This window comes from Fukomys damarensis, unplaced genomic scaffold, assembly GCF_012274545.1.
Source record: "Fukomys damarensis isolate Sample0158 unplaced genomic scaffold, DMR_v1.0_HiC HiC_scaffold_16, whole genome shotgun sequence".
NCBI classification, from domain to species: domain Eukaryota; kingdom Metazoa; phylum Chordata; class Mammalia; order Rodentia; family Bathyergidae; genus Fukomys; species Fukomys damarensis.
Genome location: NW_022900928.1, coordinates 77,828,062 through 77,848,557, shown reverse-complemented (window position 1 = coordinate 77,848,557; position 20,496 = coordinate 77,828,062). Strand labels below are relative to the sequence as shown.

At 39.8% G+C, this 20,496-nt stretch overlaps 1 protein-coding gene across 4 annotated transcripts in view; it reads left to right on the top strand.

Moving 5' to 3' along the window:
• Positions 1 to 20,496, top strand: part of Prdm10 (PR/SET domain 10) — a 93,644-nt gene that overhangs the window by 30,742 nt on the left and 42,406 nt on the right. For 3 of the 4 annotated variants that reach the window (XM_010640101.2, XM_010640102.3, XM_033764430.1), the window contains 3 exons: positions 9,216 to 9,401; positions 11,968 to 12,132; positions 13,383 to 13,442. In XM_010640101.2, the coding sequence (XP_010638403.1) occupies positions 9,333 to 9,401; positions 11,968 to 12,132; positions 13,383 to 13,442 (294 nt within the window). In that variant the 5' untranslated portion in view covers positions 9,216 to 9,332. Of the gene's footprint in view, positions 1 to 5,538; positions 6,153 to 9,215; positions 9,402 to 11,967; positions 12,133 to 13,382; positions 13,443 to 20,496 lie in introns of those variants that run through there. The other variant, XM_010640103.3, reaches the window with a different exon arrangement.

Here is a 20,496-nt window from a genome sequence, read left to right as displayed (position 1 = left end):
TTGTTAAGAACATGTCTAAATTCTTTCCATGGTCCATCCAGTGGCCAGAGTAAAGAGTGCTGGAAGTCTAGGGCTCTGATTTTTTTGTGTTTCCCTTATTTACCCCTTGGGTTGAAGTGATTCACTCAAACAGGCTTTCTGGTTCTTGGGCTTGTCACGTATGAAACAGAAGTTATTCTACATGATTGGTTCTCAAACTGTCCCCCCTAAAACACTAGTGTTCTAAAGGTGTGTCGAGGTGTTTTTCTCTTTCTCCTTCTCTGTCTTGCTTGCCTTTTCTGTTCTTTTTTCTCCCTCCCTTCTTCCTCTTTTTTGGTAGTGCCAAGGATCAAACCTAGGAACTCTTGCATGCTAGGCAAGCATATTGCTACCTCCTTAGGTATCCTTTCATTTAAAGAAAAAATAAAAGACAGAATTGGTTTAATTTTGGGCTTTCAATCCCAAAAAATGTCCTTAATTTTTGTTGCTATTGTTGATCATCCTAGCCAGCCCTAGGATGTGATAAATGAACATGTAGCAAAAAAGTTGGTGGGAAACTTGGGAATTTATTTTTCTTAGTTTCACATAAAAAATAGTAAAGTGAGGTTGGCTGTGATTTTTATATAGCCTATTAATGGAATCATATATATTGGCATTGTAACAGACAGTTAGGGGTTCTTGCCTGTGGGATGAGTAGTACAGACTCTGGTTTACCATGAAGGCTTTAGCTGTAAGCCCAGGCATGTGCTGCGGTGCCCGTGCCTCCCAGCCCCATGACCCTGGGCAAGTCAGTGCACCTTCCTCTCAGTCCCTCATCTTACATCAAAGACAAGTTTGATGAGGAGTGATGGAGAAAAGTCACTGTCAAACTAAGGCCCAAATTAGGCATTTCAGTGAGCAATATATAATGGACTACTTCATAGATATTGTGAGGATGAAATGTGTCGATGCCCATGAAGTACTTAGAACATGCCTGGTGCATAGTAAGTGCTAGACAGACGTGAGCTCCGCTTACGTTGTGATGTAGACAAATATAATAATATTTCATGGTGCTGAGGCCTGAGGGCCGTGGGTCTGGAATTTCTCTTCTAGTGCTAACACCTGTTTTGTTATTTAGTCTCATAGCATTGGATTTCCTCTAATCTTCCTTTTCCTCTTTTATCAGTGAATGCCTCAGTGAAGCTGTGTTTTCTCTGTAAAGAGGAAAAAAAAATCGCTTTTTTCAGTTAATAGGTAGAATCTAATCAAATATCAATTCAAAAGGGCTTCCTTTGTGCTTCTTCATGTGAAGGTATTTTGTGTTATGTACATGAGTTACAATGGCTGTCCTAGGTTCTTTATCCTTATAAATGAAGGAACTGGAGCTCAGTGCTATTAAGTGAATTGCTAAAAGCTGCCAGTGACAGATACAAGGTTTTAAGCCAGGCTGTCTGACTTTAATACCCTACTCTAATACCATTCTGTGCAAAACCAAATTCATAGTCCAGTGGCTATATTATTTATGGTAATTCATTTAAAGTGAGCTCAAGCGTTGCCCCTTTAAATGGAGACTAACTTCTATAAAGTATTGCAGAGGAATGATCTTTTTGTGTTTGGTCAGTAAGAGTTACTGTGTGGCTGATACATATTCATTGAGAAAAGGGTAAAAGGTTACCTCAAGTGAGCAGTTGCTTGTATATCAGGCCAGAGAGTCTCCTGTTTGCCCTGGAGGAAGCAGTGTATGGCAGGGAACAGCATGGGATCTGTTCCCCGCCTGTCTTCCCTACTGCCCTGGAGTCTCCCCACTGTTGTGCAGCTCCAGCCAGCTAAATCTGCAACTTGCTGCAGATAGGTGGGGGTGTGAGTGGTGGGCTTGGGGTATTATCAGGGAGAGAACGAGAGAACCCCTTTCCATGGTGTTCATCTCCTTCCATTCTCCCAGTCCATGCATAGCTCCTTCCCCAGATCAGGACACAGCCTCTTCCACTTTCTTTCTCATAACTTTTCTGGTTATTTTGCAGGGCCATCCATCTCTTTATAACTGTTCTCTAGCATATCTAGTATTGCCCAGCAGGAAAGGAGTAGTTTTCCTAGTTAGTTTGTAATACGTAAGTGCATTTTCTAGAATGTGATATGCTTCTTTCCTTAACAATAATGATGCATCTGGCATATAAGTTACCAGCCCAGTGTAGAGACCTCAGTTGATTCTTTTTTATTATTATTGTTTTTATTTTTTGGTAATGGGAGGGACTCGGCTTTCACGCTGAGCTACATCCCAGCTCTTTTAATAAATTTTTTTATTTTGAGATGGGGTCTCACTAAGTTGCTAAATTTCCCAGGTAGGGCTTTAATTTGTGATTTTCCTGCTTGAGCCTCCCAGGGTTCTGGGATTACAGGCGAGTGCCATCATACCTGGTTTATAGCTCCCTCTGAAGCCGCGGGCGCCTCTTTCCTTCTCTGTGTGTGAGCAGTGAAGACAAGAAGCTTCTGAACTCCAAGTCCTGGGGCTTTCATGGTAGCAGCCTTAGCCAAGAAGGGCCCAGGGATGGTGGGATGAAGTGATGATGACAGGGTGAGGTGGCATGGGAACTTGGGAGGCCTACTTGTGGGCTGGACACATGGAGAAGCCACTGTCTGGAGCACCTGGCCTTATCTTTGAGCCCATGGAGCAGTGGGAGGTTTTCTTTCCTTCTCTGGTCAGCCTCCTCTGTTGCCTTCAGGGGTGAGCTGGGAGGCTAACAGTGTCTCTTCCCTTAGACGGTGAACTGTATAGGAACAGGATTTTGCTCACCTTTCATTTTTATTCCCAGTGCTGTCCAGGTGCTAAGGAGTGTGTTTCTCCACCAGGCATGAAGTACTTTGCTGGCTTTCTTTCAAGGACTTCAGTGTTTATCATTACGTTATGTGATTACAAATGTTTTATTGAATGTAAGATGCTAATGGTAAGAGATGTAATTATTTTATGTATAAGTAAGAAAAAAAGAGCCAGATGTGTGGTGCACACCAGCACTTGGGAGGCTGAGGCAGGAGCACTGCTGTGAATTTGAGGCCAGCCTGGGCTACTAGTGAATTAAAGGCAGCCAGAGTTGGGGATTTAGTCCAGTAGCACTGCATGTGCCTTGAAGTGCTAGGTTCTAAGTTCGATCCCTGGTACTGCAAAGAAAAGAAAAAAAAAAAAAAGGGCAGACTAGACTACATAGCAAGACCCTGTCTCAAAAAACAAAAATATTGTCAATTATATCATTATTGACAATGTGAAATAGGAAGAAAAGGACTAAAGATGTAGGGGAAGTGGGAAGGGTAGGGGAAAGGAAATAAGGGAAAAGAAAAAAATAACATGAGAAAATGAAAAAATGGAAATAAAGTATTTGTAAATAGGGAAGGGGGAGGAGGGGGTGAAGGGAGGGCAGGGGTAAGGGGAAAAAATGAGAACCAAGACCTGTCGTGTAAAGGTACAAGATCCCAATGATGAATGTAACTGTACTGTATACCTAAAATGTACCAATAAACTCAATGAGAAAAAAACCCAAACAAACAAATAAAAAGGAAGAAACCCTGGCCAATTAGACTCAGACACCAGTGCTTTTTGTCCCTTAGAATTTTGTTTGTTTATTTGTTTATTTATATATTATTTATATATTTATTTAGGGTTTGTTTTGTTATGTGTGGGTTTCTTTTTTTTTTTTTTTTTTTTTTTTTTTTTTTTTTTTTTTTTTTTGGTACTGGGGATTGAACTCAGGACCTTGGGCATGCGAACCATGGTGAAACCACTGAGCTAAATCCCCAGCCCAATATATTTATTTAGTTTTATGGTGATCCTCTGGCCTCAGCCTCTGGAGTGTGGGAGTTACAGGCATGTGCCACGACACCTTACTTATTTTATCATTCTTATATATGCAGGACAGGAGAAATGTAAGTGAAATAAATTGAGGAATGACTAAAATTTCTTCACTATAAGTGTATGATTCTTTGGAATCTCTTCTGGGGTTGGGGACCTTGGTGGTATCCCACTCAGTGGAATACTCTGTGGTATCAGGAGCACGAGTGGTCTGGCTGTTTTTTTTGGGGGGGTTGTTTTTGTTTTATTTTTGTGTCTTTTTGTTGGTGCTGGGATTGAACCCAGAGCCTCACACAGATTTGGTAGACCTTCTGTCCTGACCCACACCCTCTGCCCCAGAGTGATATTCTCAAAAGAAGTCACTCCACTGTCTCCAGGAGTCTTCTCTGAGCATCATGTGATACCTGCCTGTTCTGATGTTTCCATGCTGGGACGTTCCCATCTGGCCTTTGGCAGGCCAATTTTTCACAGATCTCAGTAATAATAACTCATCGTGCAGCCTTATCCACATGGGCTGTCTTTTATACCCAGTTCCCATAGAGGCCTGGGTATTAAGGTCATTACTACAGTGGAGGATATTTGTTTCCTTAACCAAGTTTGTGCCCTTCTACCGTTTCCATGCCTTTCAGTTTCAATATCCAGTTCTAGAGTGATCTCTCTGAGGACATTTAAAAAGGCAGTTAGTGTGTCCAGTGTGGACCATGCACCTGACCCAGTTGACATGAGGCCAGACAGAGTGATGGACACGAGTGAACAGGGTCACACACAGTGTCCTCACTGAGGCTGTGCTCGGTGTCCTGGAGCTCCTTAGTGAGCAGTGTTAAAACGAGGGACTCAGTGGAGTACATACAGGTTATTAAATCTCACCACAATCACAGATAATTTGGATTTTTACAATGAGGCTACTGAGAGTCAGAATATGTGATTATGAACATTACAACTATGAGGTACATGGTAGATTTGGGGCTTAGAACCCAGATCTGTCAGATTCTAAAGCTCCTACTTTTCCATTATACAGTGCTATAAGAAAAAAATAGCTAGATTCAAACCCTCAAGACAGAAGGTTTTTATTTGTTTGTTTTTTGAGATGGGGTCTTGCTATATTGCTTAGACTGGTCTCAAACTTCTTGGCTCAAGTGATCTTCCAGCCTCTGGAGTTCCTGGCCTGTGGCACCATTACCATCTTTCTTTCTGTTTTTAATACACTGGTGTATTTTCATTTTTTTCAGTGCCAAGGATTGAAGCCAGGGTCTCACATATGATAGACAAGTGCTCTGCCACTAAGCCGCACCCCTTGCCTTTACACTGATATTTCTTATGGACCAAGAACTGTTCCTGGCACATACTAAATAACAAATAAAGTCACCCCCAAGAGAGGATACAGAAATGCAAACTTGTCCTTCTCTTCTGGGGATTGAAGTCTCTAACTTTTTGTGAACAGTGGGACAGGGAAACCGAAGGTGCCACTTTCTAGACAAGATGTAGTATGGTTCTTCCATTCTCTGAGGTGTGTAGGAAAAGCTTAATGCTGAGGAGTAGGATATCTATTTCCAGAGAGCAGAAGCCATCATCTCCTGCCAGCCAGGCTGCATTAAAGAGGCTCCTGGGGTTCTTTGTCCTATTAATCAAGATCAACAGGACTCCACAAATTATACAGTTAAAAAGAAAATAACTGTGGGCTGTGGGTATAGCTAAGTGATAAAGTGCTTGCCTAACTTCCAAGAGTTTGGGTTTCACCCTCAGCATTAAAAAAACTTACACATTTAAAAAGGAAGTAAATATGATGAGTGTTACTGTAAAGGAGGTTCATGTAGTGAGATGTACTAATAAACGGAGGTTTATATTTATTTTGAAAGTGCTGAAGCACTGTATAGCTCAGATATAAAATTTGACCTGTGTGCTAGACTGAGTGCCTAGAACTGTCACCTGTGTCATTTAGTGCTCTAGGAGGTCGTTATTGTCTCCCATTGTGCATATGCTGATGATCCATCTCAGAGAACATAAGTGATTTGGCTACCATGAAGAATGAATAAGTGGTTGAGTCCCCCGGGAAACCAGAGTGTTCAGACCTGCTGGTTTTCTACTGTACTCTGCTGCTTCCTGTCTCAGTTTAAGACTAGAATATGCTTTATTTCTAGCCCGTGCCTGCAGCACTGGGGATCTAATAATCCAGGGCTTTGTGTGTGCTAGGCAAGCAGTGTATCAGTGAAGTATATATCTTGTCCTTGAAATAGAGTTTAGAAACCATTTTATACACTCCTTTTTTTTTTAAGATCCTGGTGACCAGATGCTGTAAGGGGACTTGTTTTGTCAGTAATGGAGTCATACTTAGAATTCAGTTTTCCCAAACAATTTGGTAAGCAACAAAAAGTACATAATGTTACATTGGTGTTTCAAATAATTTAGTCAATATAGACCATAACTTAAAGTCTTGTAGCCATATATTAAAGAGCAAGAACTATGTGTGTGTGGTAGCAGTGGTGTAGTCTGTCAGCATCTACCAAGCAACCTGTGGGGCTAAGGCAGAAGGATCACAAGTTCAAGCCCAGCCTAGGCAGCTCAGCAACTTAGTGAGACCCTGTCTCAAAATAAAAAAATAAAACAAAACAAAACGGTTGGGGATGTAGCTCAGTGAGAAGGCAGGGGTGGGGTTCAATCCCTAGTACCACACACCAAAAACAAACAAACCAGGGGGCCGGGGGATTTAGCTCAGTGGCGCCAGCACCTGCCTCACAAGCGCAAAGTTCAGAGTTCGATGCCCAGTATCCCCCTCCCCCCCGCAAAACAAACCCCAAAACAAACTAAAACCACAAAGTGCAACTACTAAGTGGGTATCCTGTATCACAGTTTTGGATTCTAGACTTTCTTTCTTTCTTCCTTTCCTTTTTCCTTTTTCTTTTGTTTTGGGGCTGGAGGTGAAGCCTGGGGCCTCATTCATGCTAAGATTAGTATCCTACCATTGAGCTACAACCAGCACAGATACTATTTGAATTACTGCAACGTGTCTTCATCGTCTTGCATGAGTAGGACAAAAGAAACCCACTTTACTCTCACACTCTGCTCAGTAATCAACACAGGAAACTTCTGTGATCATGTGTGGGAGTTGCCCCTCACCCACCCCAGCAAGCAGTTGGTTCTGCAGCAGGTACAGCAGCTGGATGTCCTCTAATCCTTTTGGGCCTTGGTGTTGGCCTGGAGATAGCTCAGATCCCATGGGTTTATTCTCAGTTCCCAAGACAGATTCCTACTTCAGAATGGAAACAAAGACAGTGAGGCTTTGTGGCCTGCGCGTGTTCAGTGAGGGTCTGGGCTATGCTGGACTGGTCTCCACAGTGTCCCAGTGCCTAGCACAGTGCATTTGAGTCTTGGGCAATGAGAGGACAGAGAAGGGGAAAAACAATCTCTAATTTCTTTGTAAGAGGACACTGACTCTTCTGTGGTATTCCTGCTGAAAATTCTTGTCCTGGATCCAACTATAAAGAGATATCAGACATACTGAAATTGAGGAACATTCTGAACAATAAATGACCTGCATATTTAAAAAATGTCAGGGTTATAGGAGACAGAAACAGAGCAGGAGACTGACTTTGGATTGAGGGGATTGAAGGACGTGACACTTGAACACACTATGTACAGTACAAGATTGATCTGGTAGGGGAAGGGAAAAAATGTTTCTTTGGCTATAAAGAACTTTACTTAGGCCATTGACAAAATTTGAATAAGGTCTATAAATTGGAAAATATTGCTGTTTCAATGTTGTCTTTCTGACTTTGGTAAATTACTGTGGCTGTAAGAAAATGGTCTTGTTTTTAGGAATTAGGCACTTAAAATTTTAGGGGTAATTGTCCTTATGTCTGCAATTTACACTTAAATGTTTCATGGTAGAAAAAAAGAAGCTGGGCCTGGTAGTGCACACCTGTAATCCCAGCACTTGGGAGGCAAAGTTGAAGTCCAGCCTGGGCCACAATGCCCAGCTATTCCTAGGTTTTGAAATATTTATTTTTTAAATAACTTGATTGAGGTATAATTTATATACTATATACATGCTGAATATCTTTTTATACATTTTAAAAATATTATCATTGTATGAGTGATGAATTTTTCTAAGTCAACCTTATTAAGTTGTAATTTATGCATAATGCAATTCACATATTTTGATTAGGTCAATGACTTTTGACACACATATTCTTCCTGTAACCACCACTCCAAGCCAGATTCAAGACACAGAATATTCCCATTTTCCTAGAGTATTCCCTTATGTCCCTTTGTTTATACACTTAGCTGTTGGTGAACTTGGAAGTACTGTAAGTGCTCTCCAATGAGGGCAGGAAGAGTCAGGTGGGTGCCGGGTGAGTGAGTGTAGAATGGGTGCTAAGGAGTGGGGCAAGGATGGCAGGCCTGCATGCCAAGGGCCCCCGACCAGTACGGGCATGGCAGGGCCTGCATTCCAGGATCAGTGGAGGAAGAAGCTGTTCCGGTGTCTGTCTCTTTCTTTGGGCTTTGTTCTAGCTCAGAGATTAGAGCATGTGTGCTCTAAGCATGTGCTTCTGAGCATATTTCCATGAAAATGAAGAACATTCTGGCCAGATGTTGGCAGTGGTCTTTCTTGTCTGACTTATGGGTGTTCTGACCATTTTACCTTTTCCTGTTTGTGTGTCACTTTAGTGGGAGGTTGGGAGGAAGTACATCAGGCATGGCTGTTGCCCTGTTAATGTAGCCAGTCTCTCATGATGTTTAAAATGTCAGCGTAGTATCATCATTATCTAAAGGGAGGATTTTACCTTAAAAAAGACTGTTCTGAAAAGGAACGAGGTTTTGAGATAGAGATTTTTCACATGTTGATGTTCAGTAAAGCTTCTGATTTGGTCACTCAGTCCTGTTTGACCAGATGGGAGCAGCTTCTATTTGTATTCACCAAATTGTGGCCCTAGGAATCCCTGTCCCTTCACCTTCCATTTCCCCCCTTATTTTGTGATTTTCTTTATTCCATTGTTCATTTGGAATAGCAGTGGTGTAGGCTGTCAGCATCTACCAAGAAAGAGCTTGGGTGATGCAGCAGTCAGATTTGGATGTGACCCTGTCATTTGCCTGCATTTAGGAACTGGCTCCTCTCAAGAGGACTAGGATTACCTTTATGTAATGTGTGTGTGTGTGTGTGTGTGTGTGTGTGTGTGTGTGTGTGTGTGTGTGTGTGTGTGTGTGTATAGACAATGTATATAGGTGTGCTTACACAACCACACTGAATGCCTGGAACATTCGATACATTGTATTGTTATTATAAATGATTTTTTTCATTTTTGCCTTTCTGCCCAGGTGTGTTGCTTTTTAACAGAGCTTTTTTTTTCTTTGTAGTTGAGATGGTAATTTATTAAAATGTATTCACCTACTTAAAATCTTGGATCCTCTTCTGTCTCCTCAGGCATGCTGCAGACAGACCCTTCTGTCCTTCATGCACACGCGTGTGCTGGACAGATGACTGTCCCCTGCCCTGTGCTGCTGTAGGTGGCCTGGATGTGGAGCTGTCCAGCAGGAAAAGATGGATTCCAAAGATGAAAGCTCACACGTGTGGCCGCCATCTGCAGAGCATGAGCAAAACACCACACAGGTGAAGGGTGCTCTTTTCTAGCTGGCTGTTGATGGCAGGGTTTTAGTTGGGTACAGTTTGCTGACAGGTAAAGAAATAACAGCTATAGTAGTGAGTTGTTGGGAGGGAGCCAATGTGAATCCTATATGTAAGAAGTGGGGAGTGGCTCAGCAAGTGAATATTCCATTGAGATGGCTCGCTGAGAGTTGGAAGAGCTCATCCATCTCTAGGCTTGGCTGCCTTCTCTGCAACTTACTGTCAGAATCCATTTCACTGCACTGATTTACTTACGACATTAGTGTCAAAACCCTCAAACTGTTGTTTCTTTTGTTATCCAGTATAGGCTTTTATTTCTTATAATGAACTGTATGGCATGTTTATGAAGTGAATGGCCTTTTCTTTTTAAGTTTTTTTTTTGGTACCAGGGATTGAACTCGGGTCCTTGCGCTTGCAAGGCAGGCCACCAAACCGCTGAGCTAAATCCCCAGCCCTATTTTCTTTTTAAGTTTTGAATGCAAGTTGTTTCATTATAAGTCACCGGTTGGGATGGTTAGGCACTCACTCACATGCTACTGTCATTGATCTCTGCCTTTGAATTGCTATCAGAACCAACTGCATGTGTTTTTAGGGTTTTTTACTTTTTTTCTTTTCCTTTTTATTTTGAGACATGGTCTTACTAAGTCACTGAGTTGTCCAGTCTGGGCTCAAACTTGTATTCCTCCTGCATCAGCCTCCCACATTGGTGGGACTACATGGGTCCATTGCTATGCCCACTTGTCTGCATGTTCTTTTGATGCTTCTTACCAGAGACAAATCTCTGCATTTTTAGTGCAGATTTGAAGATGGGTCAGCAGTCATATGGATCCATGTGGCCAAAGCATTATACTTAACTTTTTACATTAGGATAAATGTGAGGTTTTTAGTCAATTTTTAATTAAATTACATAACCAAAATCCTTTCTTCAAAATTAGAAACATTAAAATACTTAAATAAGCAAATCTTATTTAATTTAAGCAATATAATAAACATTGCACTAAGCCAAATGGATCCTCTGTTATAATTTAAAAGTCTCAGTCTGTAAAGTTTTTTTTAAAAGCAGTTACAGAGATATTTTCAGCAGAATAATTGAGAACCATGCTCTGTTTCTCACGGCAACCATTTTGAAAGCTAAGGCATTTATGTATTTTGGTATATTTTATTAATCATATAGCAGAACGCAAGAAAATCTGGTTGTGACCCTGTGCCCAGGGTCCCTGTTTGTGGTAGTCAGGCAGCAGAGAGCAGAGCTCAGGAACTCCCACTGTACCCCTTTCCCCCATAATCCCTGTTCCTGACCAGGAAATTTGAGGAGCGAGGAAAACAAATGAAAAGGTTTCGATGGCTCATCTTTTGAAGAAATGGTTTTTCTATTTCTAAGCCCTGAAACTAGTCTTTAATGTTAGTGAATAAATCTAAACTCACAACATTATATATATAAAGTTAGAAAATTACGTTACAGTAGTGAAACTGTGCCAATATATTAGGATCCTAACTTCTCCAGTGTATAAACTTTATCTTCATGGTGAATCAATATATACAGAGCAGTCAGTAAAGAACTGGAACTTTTCTGTCATCGATTATACTTTTGCCTATAGGTCTCTTTGTGGGGATTGTTAGTTTTTATCATTTTTGGAGTCTATTATTCCCCCCTGAGAAAATTTACATAAAAAGTTAGATTTGGCACCAAGTCAGAAGAATAAGGATGCCAAGTTAAGAGCGCCTTTCACATCAGTACATGAATTGTCTCTCTTTCAAATGCATAGATTTCAGTCATCTGCTGCAGATTTTACAAAACTCAGCTTCTGCTTTTAGGTTGTTTTTTTGTAGCTGGGATCAAACTCAGGACCTTGTGCTTACAAGGCAGGCACAGTACCACTCAGCTAAATCCCCAGCCCCCCTGCTTTGAGTTTTTTAAATCCAAGGTGATAGAAAATTATTTACCCAAGTGACAATTGAAAATGATTTACTCCAGTGACAACTGAACCTCAGTAGTGCAAAGCCCCTTACAAGTACTTTATTGGCAGAGAAGATTTTGTTATAGTCATCGACTCAGCAGTTGTTTCCTGCTATGCTTCCACTATGTCCTTAGAGTAGGAAAGAACTGGTAGAAAAGAAAGCGACCTTATTTTAATGTCTGCTGAAAGGCACAGTTTGTTATAAAATTGAATTTTTATGATAAGCTGAGAGCAATTGTTTTTGAATCTTGACCTTTTTTCACATCACAGAATAGTTTGTATTTTGGTGGCATTGTGACAACTTTTCCAGGATCAATCACCACCCCTCCATCTCCCCGAAAGAGTTCTTTGCTTTCAGCATTTGAAGCAAAAGTATGTAAGTCTGTTGCCTGACATAAAGCATAAAGCAGAGACAAGGTCCTTGTATCCTCTCTCCTAGTCTCTAACTTGGTGTAGATGAAGTACATCAATCTCCGTTCTTACCTTAGGGGGATGTTTTAGATGTTTTAGAAGAAGTGTGCTCAGTTGGCCATGTACCTTTGTGAGATTGAGTTTTTCATACCATATACTTACTTGTTTGCTTTTTGTTCCAGGTACACTTTGTTCCGGATGCTGGAACTGTGGCTCAGATTGTCTACACTGATGACCAGGGCCGCCCCCCCCAGCAGGTGGTGTATACAGCAGATGGTGCCTCCTACACTTCTGTGGATGGTCCAGAGCACACACTGGTGTACATCCATCCTGTGGAAGCTGCACAGGCATGTGAAGGATTGTTTTAAATTTGCTAATTAATTGAGTCACTGATTGCTTATGTTTACTATCAGTCATTGTGAAAGGTGCTAGTGATGCAGAAGTCATTCAGATAAGATTTGTGCCTTCAAAGAGCTTATAACCAACTTGGCCTAGCACAGGATGGTTCATCTGTTTAATTTAAGTGCAGTAAGGAGTTAAGAGTGCTGGCTTTGTATCATCTCTTCTCTACAGTGACCATTACTAGATTATCAATTTGTTAGTTTTCCTTTGAGAATCAAGAACCATGCTTTTAATTCTGCATAGCTTAATCAAATGTGACTCAGTGAAAGAAAATATTCAGATTATTTTTGTAATGTTCATGCTGTCTTGTTTTCTTTTCTTTCTTTTCTTTTCTTTTTTTTTTTTTTGAGACCGGGTCTCACTATGTAGTTGAGACTGACCTGGAACTCACTATGTAGCCCAGGCTGGTCTCACACTCACAGTGATCCTCCTGCCTCAGCCTCCCGAGTGCTGGGATTACAGGTGTGCGCCACCATGCCTGCCTACAAATTAATGTTCTTTAGAAGCTTTAGAGAAAATAAATTTTTTTTGGGGGGGGGATAGGATACATTAGCCATAGTATCTTGGCTATGATAGTTTGGAAGATTTTCCATAGTTAGAGTTTCTGCATTATGGTCCCACTTATATATTTGTAACAATAATTTTATGATGATAACTTTACTGACTTTATCCAAAAAAGAACCTATAGGCTATTAAGTTCAATTTATGTTCCTTCTCTCTCTTGTAAAAAATTGTGTGTGTGTGTGTGTGTGTGTGTGTGTGTGTGTGTGTATTTGAGTTATAAATTTTGTGTTTATAATGTATGTCTGCATATTTCTGTTCATTTTCATTAAATCACAGATCCATTCCTGTGAGTGGACTTACAAGTGCATGCCCTTGTTCATGTCTTTTATGTTTCATGACAGGCCTTTTTAATTAGCTGTGAAATTCAATGTCATGAAAAGTTTTGCTTAAGGGTAAAATGGTGAAATAATGTTTGCTGTTTGGGTTGGTTCACTTATACAATCTCATGGAGCTATCTGAATGAAAGGATTTAGGTAAAGATTACATTTTTTATTATTTTATTAATGAAAGATGACTAGCCATAAAAGGATAACTCTCCCAAGAGTTGGAAGTTGGTGCTTAGTAGTAGAATAGTTTTTCCTGTGTAGGCAAGCTGTCTAAAGATCCTTAATGATTTTTTTTTTTTTTCTAGACTCTGTTTACAGACCCAGGCCAGGTAGCTTATGTCCAACAGGATACCACAGCTCAACAGGTAATGAATTGTCTTCTTACCATTTTGTTGTTTGGGAATAATACTGTGACTGCCACAGTTCCCTGAAATGTCCCTGTATCCCTCTATCCTGTGCCATCTCTGGATGTTTATAAGAAAAGCATACTCTGTCTCCTTTAGAGATAGTAGAAACAAAGCAAAACATAACATAAATACTAATTCATTCTACACAGTATATATTAGAATAGCCTAGTAAAAAGTGACTTTTCGGGGAAGTTTGAAAAATAAGCATATCCTACTGGAGAAGAAGATTGCTTGAGTAGTCCACCAGTTTGAGACTAGCTTGGGGAATATAGGCCCTGTCTTAAAAACAAAACAAACAAACAAACTAAAACAAGCATATAAGCAGAATATTGATTTAGATTCCAAAGAATGATCATGAGTTTTTGTCTTTTTTATATTTGGAAATGTTTTTATACTAGTTCTATTTTTATATGGTAAAAAATGCTGCTTAAATTTCATGTAAATCTGGTGGCAACCTTCTTCATTCTGGCTTCTGAAAAACTGGTATTTGTCCTTTACAACATGACTTTCTTCTACCCATATTTCTAAAATATACTATTTGACTTTGTGGGACTTCTTGTTTTTCACAAGGATATGAAAGGGATAAAGAAGGTGAAGAACTTGACATCTGTCTTATCTAAAGGGAATGTGAATTCAAATAGGTCTGTTTTCATATCCAGTGGTCCAACTTTTATTAATGTGCATAGCTGAGTGCTATGAACAATTATTAAATTGGGAAGTACTATCTGTTCCTTATTTTTTATTTTTATTAGGACATATATGTAATAATAGGGTGTATTCTAAGGAGGCTTTGTTATTTAAATTAAGGTTGAACTTACTCCTGACCAGCAGTGAACTATAGTATTGTGGTGTCTATGAACACAAATGAGAGTTGTTAACTTTCTTTTAACAAGTTTTGGCAATAAGTTTGACAAAACGAAACAAAACCACACACACATAGGAAGAAAGTCCATTTCTGTGAATATTTATTGATTCTATCAAGTAAGCAATAGATTTTTATTTTTCCTGGCACGGGGGATCAAACTCAGGACCTTGTGCTTACCAGGCAGGTGCTGTGCCACTGAGCTATATCCCTGGCCCAGCAATAGGTTATTATTATATATGTATATCTACTGTAGGATGTGCTGTTATTTATATTCTCCATCTATTGTTTTACACATAGGTTCCTTCTTTTTATTATTATAAAGAACAGTGTCATGGTTATCACACCAGATTATTTCCTTAGGATTAATTCTCCAAAGATGTGCTAGCAGCAAAAGTTAGTGACATTTGAAATTAAGAACCAAGTTTTTGTGTAAAAATGAAAAAAGATGCAGGTATAAAAATCAAACAAATTAGATAAACCCCTGAGCGCTGAATTTGAGTTGGAATGAATGTCAGTATAAACTCATACATTTTATCTTAAAGAACATGTTTTCAGGGCCTGGGATGTGATTTCAGTGGTAGAGCACTTGCCTAGGGTGTGGGAGGCCCTGGGTTCCATCCTCAGCACTGTGAAGATGATAACAACGAAACAGGTTTCTAGTTCTGTCCCCTGAGGAGGTGTAGACAAGGTCATCAGTCCAGTAACACTGAGCACCCCTAGTACCCCACAGTATGATCACTAAATAGACTTCTTCAACCTGGGGCATCACATCAGGGCTCCTTGGAGAAATGGCTGATTCCAGTCCTGGGGCAGGGACCATCCAAGATGAACATGGATCACCTTTTCTTCTCCCAATGCCAGGGGCTGTTAAAAGCTTCTGGTATCCTGTGGATGGAACTCAAGATGTAACTTGAAGGGGCCAAAATGGGACAACAGGATCAAAAAGGATAGTATTATGGTAGACTTAAGTAATTATTAATATATTTCAGGTCAGTAATTTAATACTGATATTGAAAGAAGTGACTTAAAGGTCACTTTTGAGAATGCTAGGGGCCACCACATTATTCTGAAAACTGGTAAATGAAGGGAGAGTCCATCCTTTCTCCCTGGAGGTCCCCAGTAAGCAATTGCTGGAGGAAGCACATTTGTTTTCAGAGACATTCCAGTTACAAATGTAACACTGTTTGCCTCTCCTAATGAAATGTGCATCTAGGCAGGATCTCTAAGGGAAAGATAACCATTCATTACATGTTTTCTGGTATTGTATACTTCCTTGACTCATACCATATGTAAGGTATTCATCCCCCCAAAATCAAACCTGAATCTGATTGCATCTCTGGATTCAGCTGCCAGTTTCTAGGAAGCATAGTAGACAAATGGAACAAATTAAAAGGCATACAAGAATGCAGTCAGCAAAATCTACCCTATGGGAAGCACTAGGACAAATTGTCTGAGTTGTGTGTGTGTGTGTGTGTGTGTGTGTGTGTAGCACATGGTGATAAAAATGCCTTGTTTATTTCCTTTTATCCCTTTCCCTCCTCCCATCCTCTTCCCTATGGGCCAATATCTTAAGCTTTTTTTTTTCTTTTTGAGTATATTTTTAAATTTTTTGTTGACACATAGTAATTGAACATATTTATGGGGATAATGTGATATTTCATTCTAAAAATGTCGTGTATGATGATCAAATTAGGATAATTGGCACATCCACAATTCTTTTTTTTTTTTTTTGGTACCAGGGATCAAACTTGGGCTCTTGTGCTTGCGAGGCAGGGGGCAGAACCATTGAGCCAAATCCCTGATCCAGTAATGTTTTATTGGTGATGTCCAGTGCCCTTGACATTGGTAGAGATAGTCCTTCCGACTAAAATTAAACGTGTATAGACTAACTAAGGTTACTGATCAAGGGGATCAGAATAAAATATATATTTGTACTTGAAAGGGACTTTTGACTTTATATTGGGAGGGGGAGGAAATGGTGTTAAGACAGCACAAGTGGTTAGATCATCTAGTGATGTGTGCGTAGCTCGTGTGCATAGTTTCCAAGGTGGGAAGTTAATGTGCTGCTAGACTCTTCACTCAGCTGCAGTGTGGCCTTAAAGAGACAATGGTAAAATAATCATGATTCTTCATGTATCAGTCAGATGAGGTATGTGTGATGTGATGCAATACGTGTTTGGATCCTAATTTGAACAAACCAAAGGAAAAAAAATTGTGAAACAGTTGGGGAAAATGTAACACTATCTTGATATTTGGTAACAATAAGGAATGGATTACTTTTAAATGTAATATTAATAAAATATAAAATTCATTTTAGGATACAAATTGTACTGTTTATAAATGAAAATGCATAGCATCAAGGTTTTGCTTTAAAATAATTTAGTGAGGAAGAGAGTGAGTGGGAGATTAGTTGAAGTAAGATTACATGATAATTGTTGAAGCTGAATGGTAAGTACATGAGGTTTATTACACTATTTTCTTTATATATGTTTGAAATTTGTCCTTATAAATTGGGAAACTATTTTGATAAGACTTTCTAAATTGCATTTTTGGATACTGAACAATTTTATATTCCCACCAACAATATATGAGGAAGCTCATTTCCATATACTCTTGGCACATTGGGTATTTGCATTCTTCTCAAATTTTGCCAATCTGATAGGTGATGTGGTATTTTGTTGTTTTAATAATTAAGACATAGTTTTAATTGAAGGTCTTGTTGCCATTTGTACCTTTTCATCCCCAATCTCCAGAAATAATGTGCTTGTTTCATGTTTTGTACAATAGGAAAGTTGTGCTCATATAGCTCTGCGAACCCTAACATTACAAGATAATATAACCACTGCCTTAGTATCTTTCTTTTATTTTTATTTTTTTCTTCTTTTGGTGATGAGGATTGTACCTAGGGCCTTCAGTGTGCTAAACACATGCTCTAGCAGTGAATGATACCTCAAGCCCCAATATCTTTCTTTATTGCAATTTCCTTTCAACCAGCACAGCTTTTCTTTCTGGCTGTCACACCTTGGCAATTGTCACTTTATTCAGTGACCTGGATAACTTATCTGGGTAGAAAGTTGGGTGAGGGTTTAGCATAGATGATGGTTGTATTTTTTTTTTTTCCTTTTTGCCTTAGAGGATTTTATTTTCAGTTGTTTTTAGTGATGACATAGTCTATCTGAAGCCTTTTAAATGTTTGCATTCCCTTGTCCTTAAGAAACACTCCAGTGTCTCCAGACGCAGAAGCAGTCTCTTCTGTGTTTCTGAAAATGAACATGTGTGATTCCCCACACACTGAGAGGAAAATGTGCTGCACTGATAATTGGTCTCAGTAGGAATCAAGAAGCATTCTGTTGTGTTTGCTGCTGTCCGGTGGCGTTTCATATTTGCTCCTCAGATAAATTGTGTCCAGAAATGCATTTTATAGTTCAGGAATAATTACAGAGTGACATTAAGTGGGAAGGAGGAAGAAGACCAGAGTTTCAAAAATTCTTTTTCCTTTTACAATGTTTAATTATATATGACAAAATGTATGGGCTAAAATTTAGTTTATTATTCTTTGGCTCCAAGTAAAATAGTCACACATTACTTACCAACCTACTGCGTGGTTACCCCTAAGGAGCTTGTAAGTATTAGCTTGTTTGGCTTGGTACTCAGAGTGTGGGATGTTTACTTCTATGGCTGCCCTCCTTGAATAGACCAAGTTCTGTAGGGGCCATTGTGATATAGTGGAAAAAGCAGGGCAGAGGCAAATTTTAATTTCATCTTTCCACTTAGAAGCTGTGTGGAGCGCTAGCGCTTTAGCTTAGTGGTTCCCCTACCTACCTCCTGCCTCATAAGAACAGGGACACCCCCACCAAAAAAAAAAGAAGAAGAAGAAAAAGAAGAAGATGTGTGGTAATACCCGGCCTCAAAGGAATTCAAATAGCACTCAGTAAATGTCAGTTGAATATGAATTAGGTAACAGATTTGCAAAGCATGCTACTATCTATGTGTGGTCAGGTCTGTGCTTTCTAAAAATGTATAGTTCTCAAGGAAGTGACCATACTACCCCCTTTTTCTTCCTTTTTAACGGTTTTCATAATTCTGATATATGTTCAACTCTGCTTCAGGATCAGTTCTTAGAAATAAGGTGGAAGCATTCAAGTCTTTTCTTAGCCAGTCTTGTAGGAGTGTTCCAGAATGGGGGAGGTGAAGGTTGTTGGTGTTGTTTTGATGTGAGCTTTCTCAGCAGTGGCAAGAAGCCAGCACCAACCTTGCTGGACCAGATTCCTTCTAAGAGCATCTGTTGGGGAAAAATACATCATCACAGCTTCACTAGAATAACTCCATAGAGTTATTAACTCCACTAGAATATTAGCTCCACTAGAATAACTCCACTAGAATAACTTCTTTCAGGTTGACTCTACAGAGAGATAAAGAATTTATGAGGAGTCTGCAGAGGTGCCATGTATACTTTGGTTTATTCAGTGTGATAACATTCATCCCTAACTGTGGCATAAAATTTAAGAGGCTCTGAATAAAAGTGAGTGTAGTAACCCTGTACTAAGATGCTGAGTGGGAAAGAAGTTGCTTCTTCCCCGGACATAGTGAGGAGGCCAGAGTCATTGTATTGCCAGAAGTCCCCTGACCCTTTCCTTGTGGGGCTCTTACCTTTGCTGGCGTTGTATTCTGTTTTTATTGAAGATAACACACAGCATCTCCCAGAATTTTATACACCCATTCAAAATTTCCCAAAGGCTCTGAGTTCCAGAGGTAAAATGCCATGCAGAAGTCTGGGCGTCTGGCTAAATGACTGTATGGTACAACATGTGTATGCAAGCTGATTGTGGTGAGCTAGGAGATCAAGGCCAGCCTGTGTGACGTAATAAGGTGCTATCTCTTAATTTAAAATAATAAAAATAACCCATGTGCCTGCTACTTGAGGTAGCTGATTTTATGCGTCTTTTGCAGCCTTAGCATTTTAAATGTTGGGTCGTGGCTGTACACTGCTTCAACAGGTCAGGCTCTCTGAGCACACTCAAGATTATTTCTTTTTAGAGGTTAAGAAGTTCTTAGATTTAGATGCACAACAGAAAACAGATGTTTCTGTGAACAGCAGCAAAGAATCCCTTTTGATGTGGATCCTTCTAGATGCCTGAAGGGATTGATGTTATTTCCCGAAGGGTCAAGAGTATTTCAACAAACTAGTCTTTGATGAATAGCTACTACGTGCATAGCAGTCTTGTCTTTTGATGTTGCAGAGGAAGTATATAATGTCACCTTGGTTCTGAGAGAATGTATGATAGTAGTAATAGTCTATTATTAATATTGAACACTTATTAAATGTCACACATTTTACTCTTGGCATTGTGAGCATCTTGTTTCTTTTAATCCCACAATAATCAGTACAGTATGGAATCGTGATTCCATTTTACAGATAAAGAAACTGAAGATCAGAGATTTTTTTTTATAACCAGGAGTTCACCTTAAATCTGTCTGACTTCAGTGCCCCTGGCCTGCTCATTAAGTACAGGTGGAGAGACAAGAAGAACTCAGGTGGAAACATCCTCATGGACAGAGTGGACAGTGTTCGGTGATGGGTACAGAGCTGTGAGGGGTGGTGGCCAAGGTGCAACGTAAGATTCGAGATTGTCAAAGATCTTGGCAGATAAAAGTAATCAGATAAAAGTAATCAAATGAAATTTATTGAAAAAAATGCAAAAATTCTCCATTTAAGTAAAAATATACTATTTAAGACCTGAGGAAAGGGAAGATAGTTTAATAGTTCTCTTCGAGGGGAAAAAAGGTCTTGGTGAATTTAGTTATCTGTGAGTCCCAAGTCATGGTCATAGTAGAAAGGTGGCTGTTATAGGTGCTAATGTACTCTGATGCTGTATTCATAAAAATGTGAATCCACTGAGGAATAAAGGAAGACGAGAATCAGAGAGATGGAAGTTCATCCATATGAGAACGATTGAATTGAATGAATTCCTTGAGTGTTGGATTCATGTGGCAGAAGGTTTTGCCTTCTAACTCCAGAGGAAATTCACAGGCCTCAGCCACTGCATGGAAGACATGTACAGGGGTGTGGGCCCACCGAAGCTGCAACAAGATTGTTCCAGAGGCTTCAGGATGCCTGGTGAGGAAAGGAGGCTGAGAGCTGTTGAA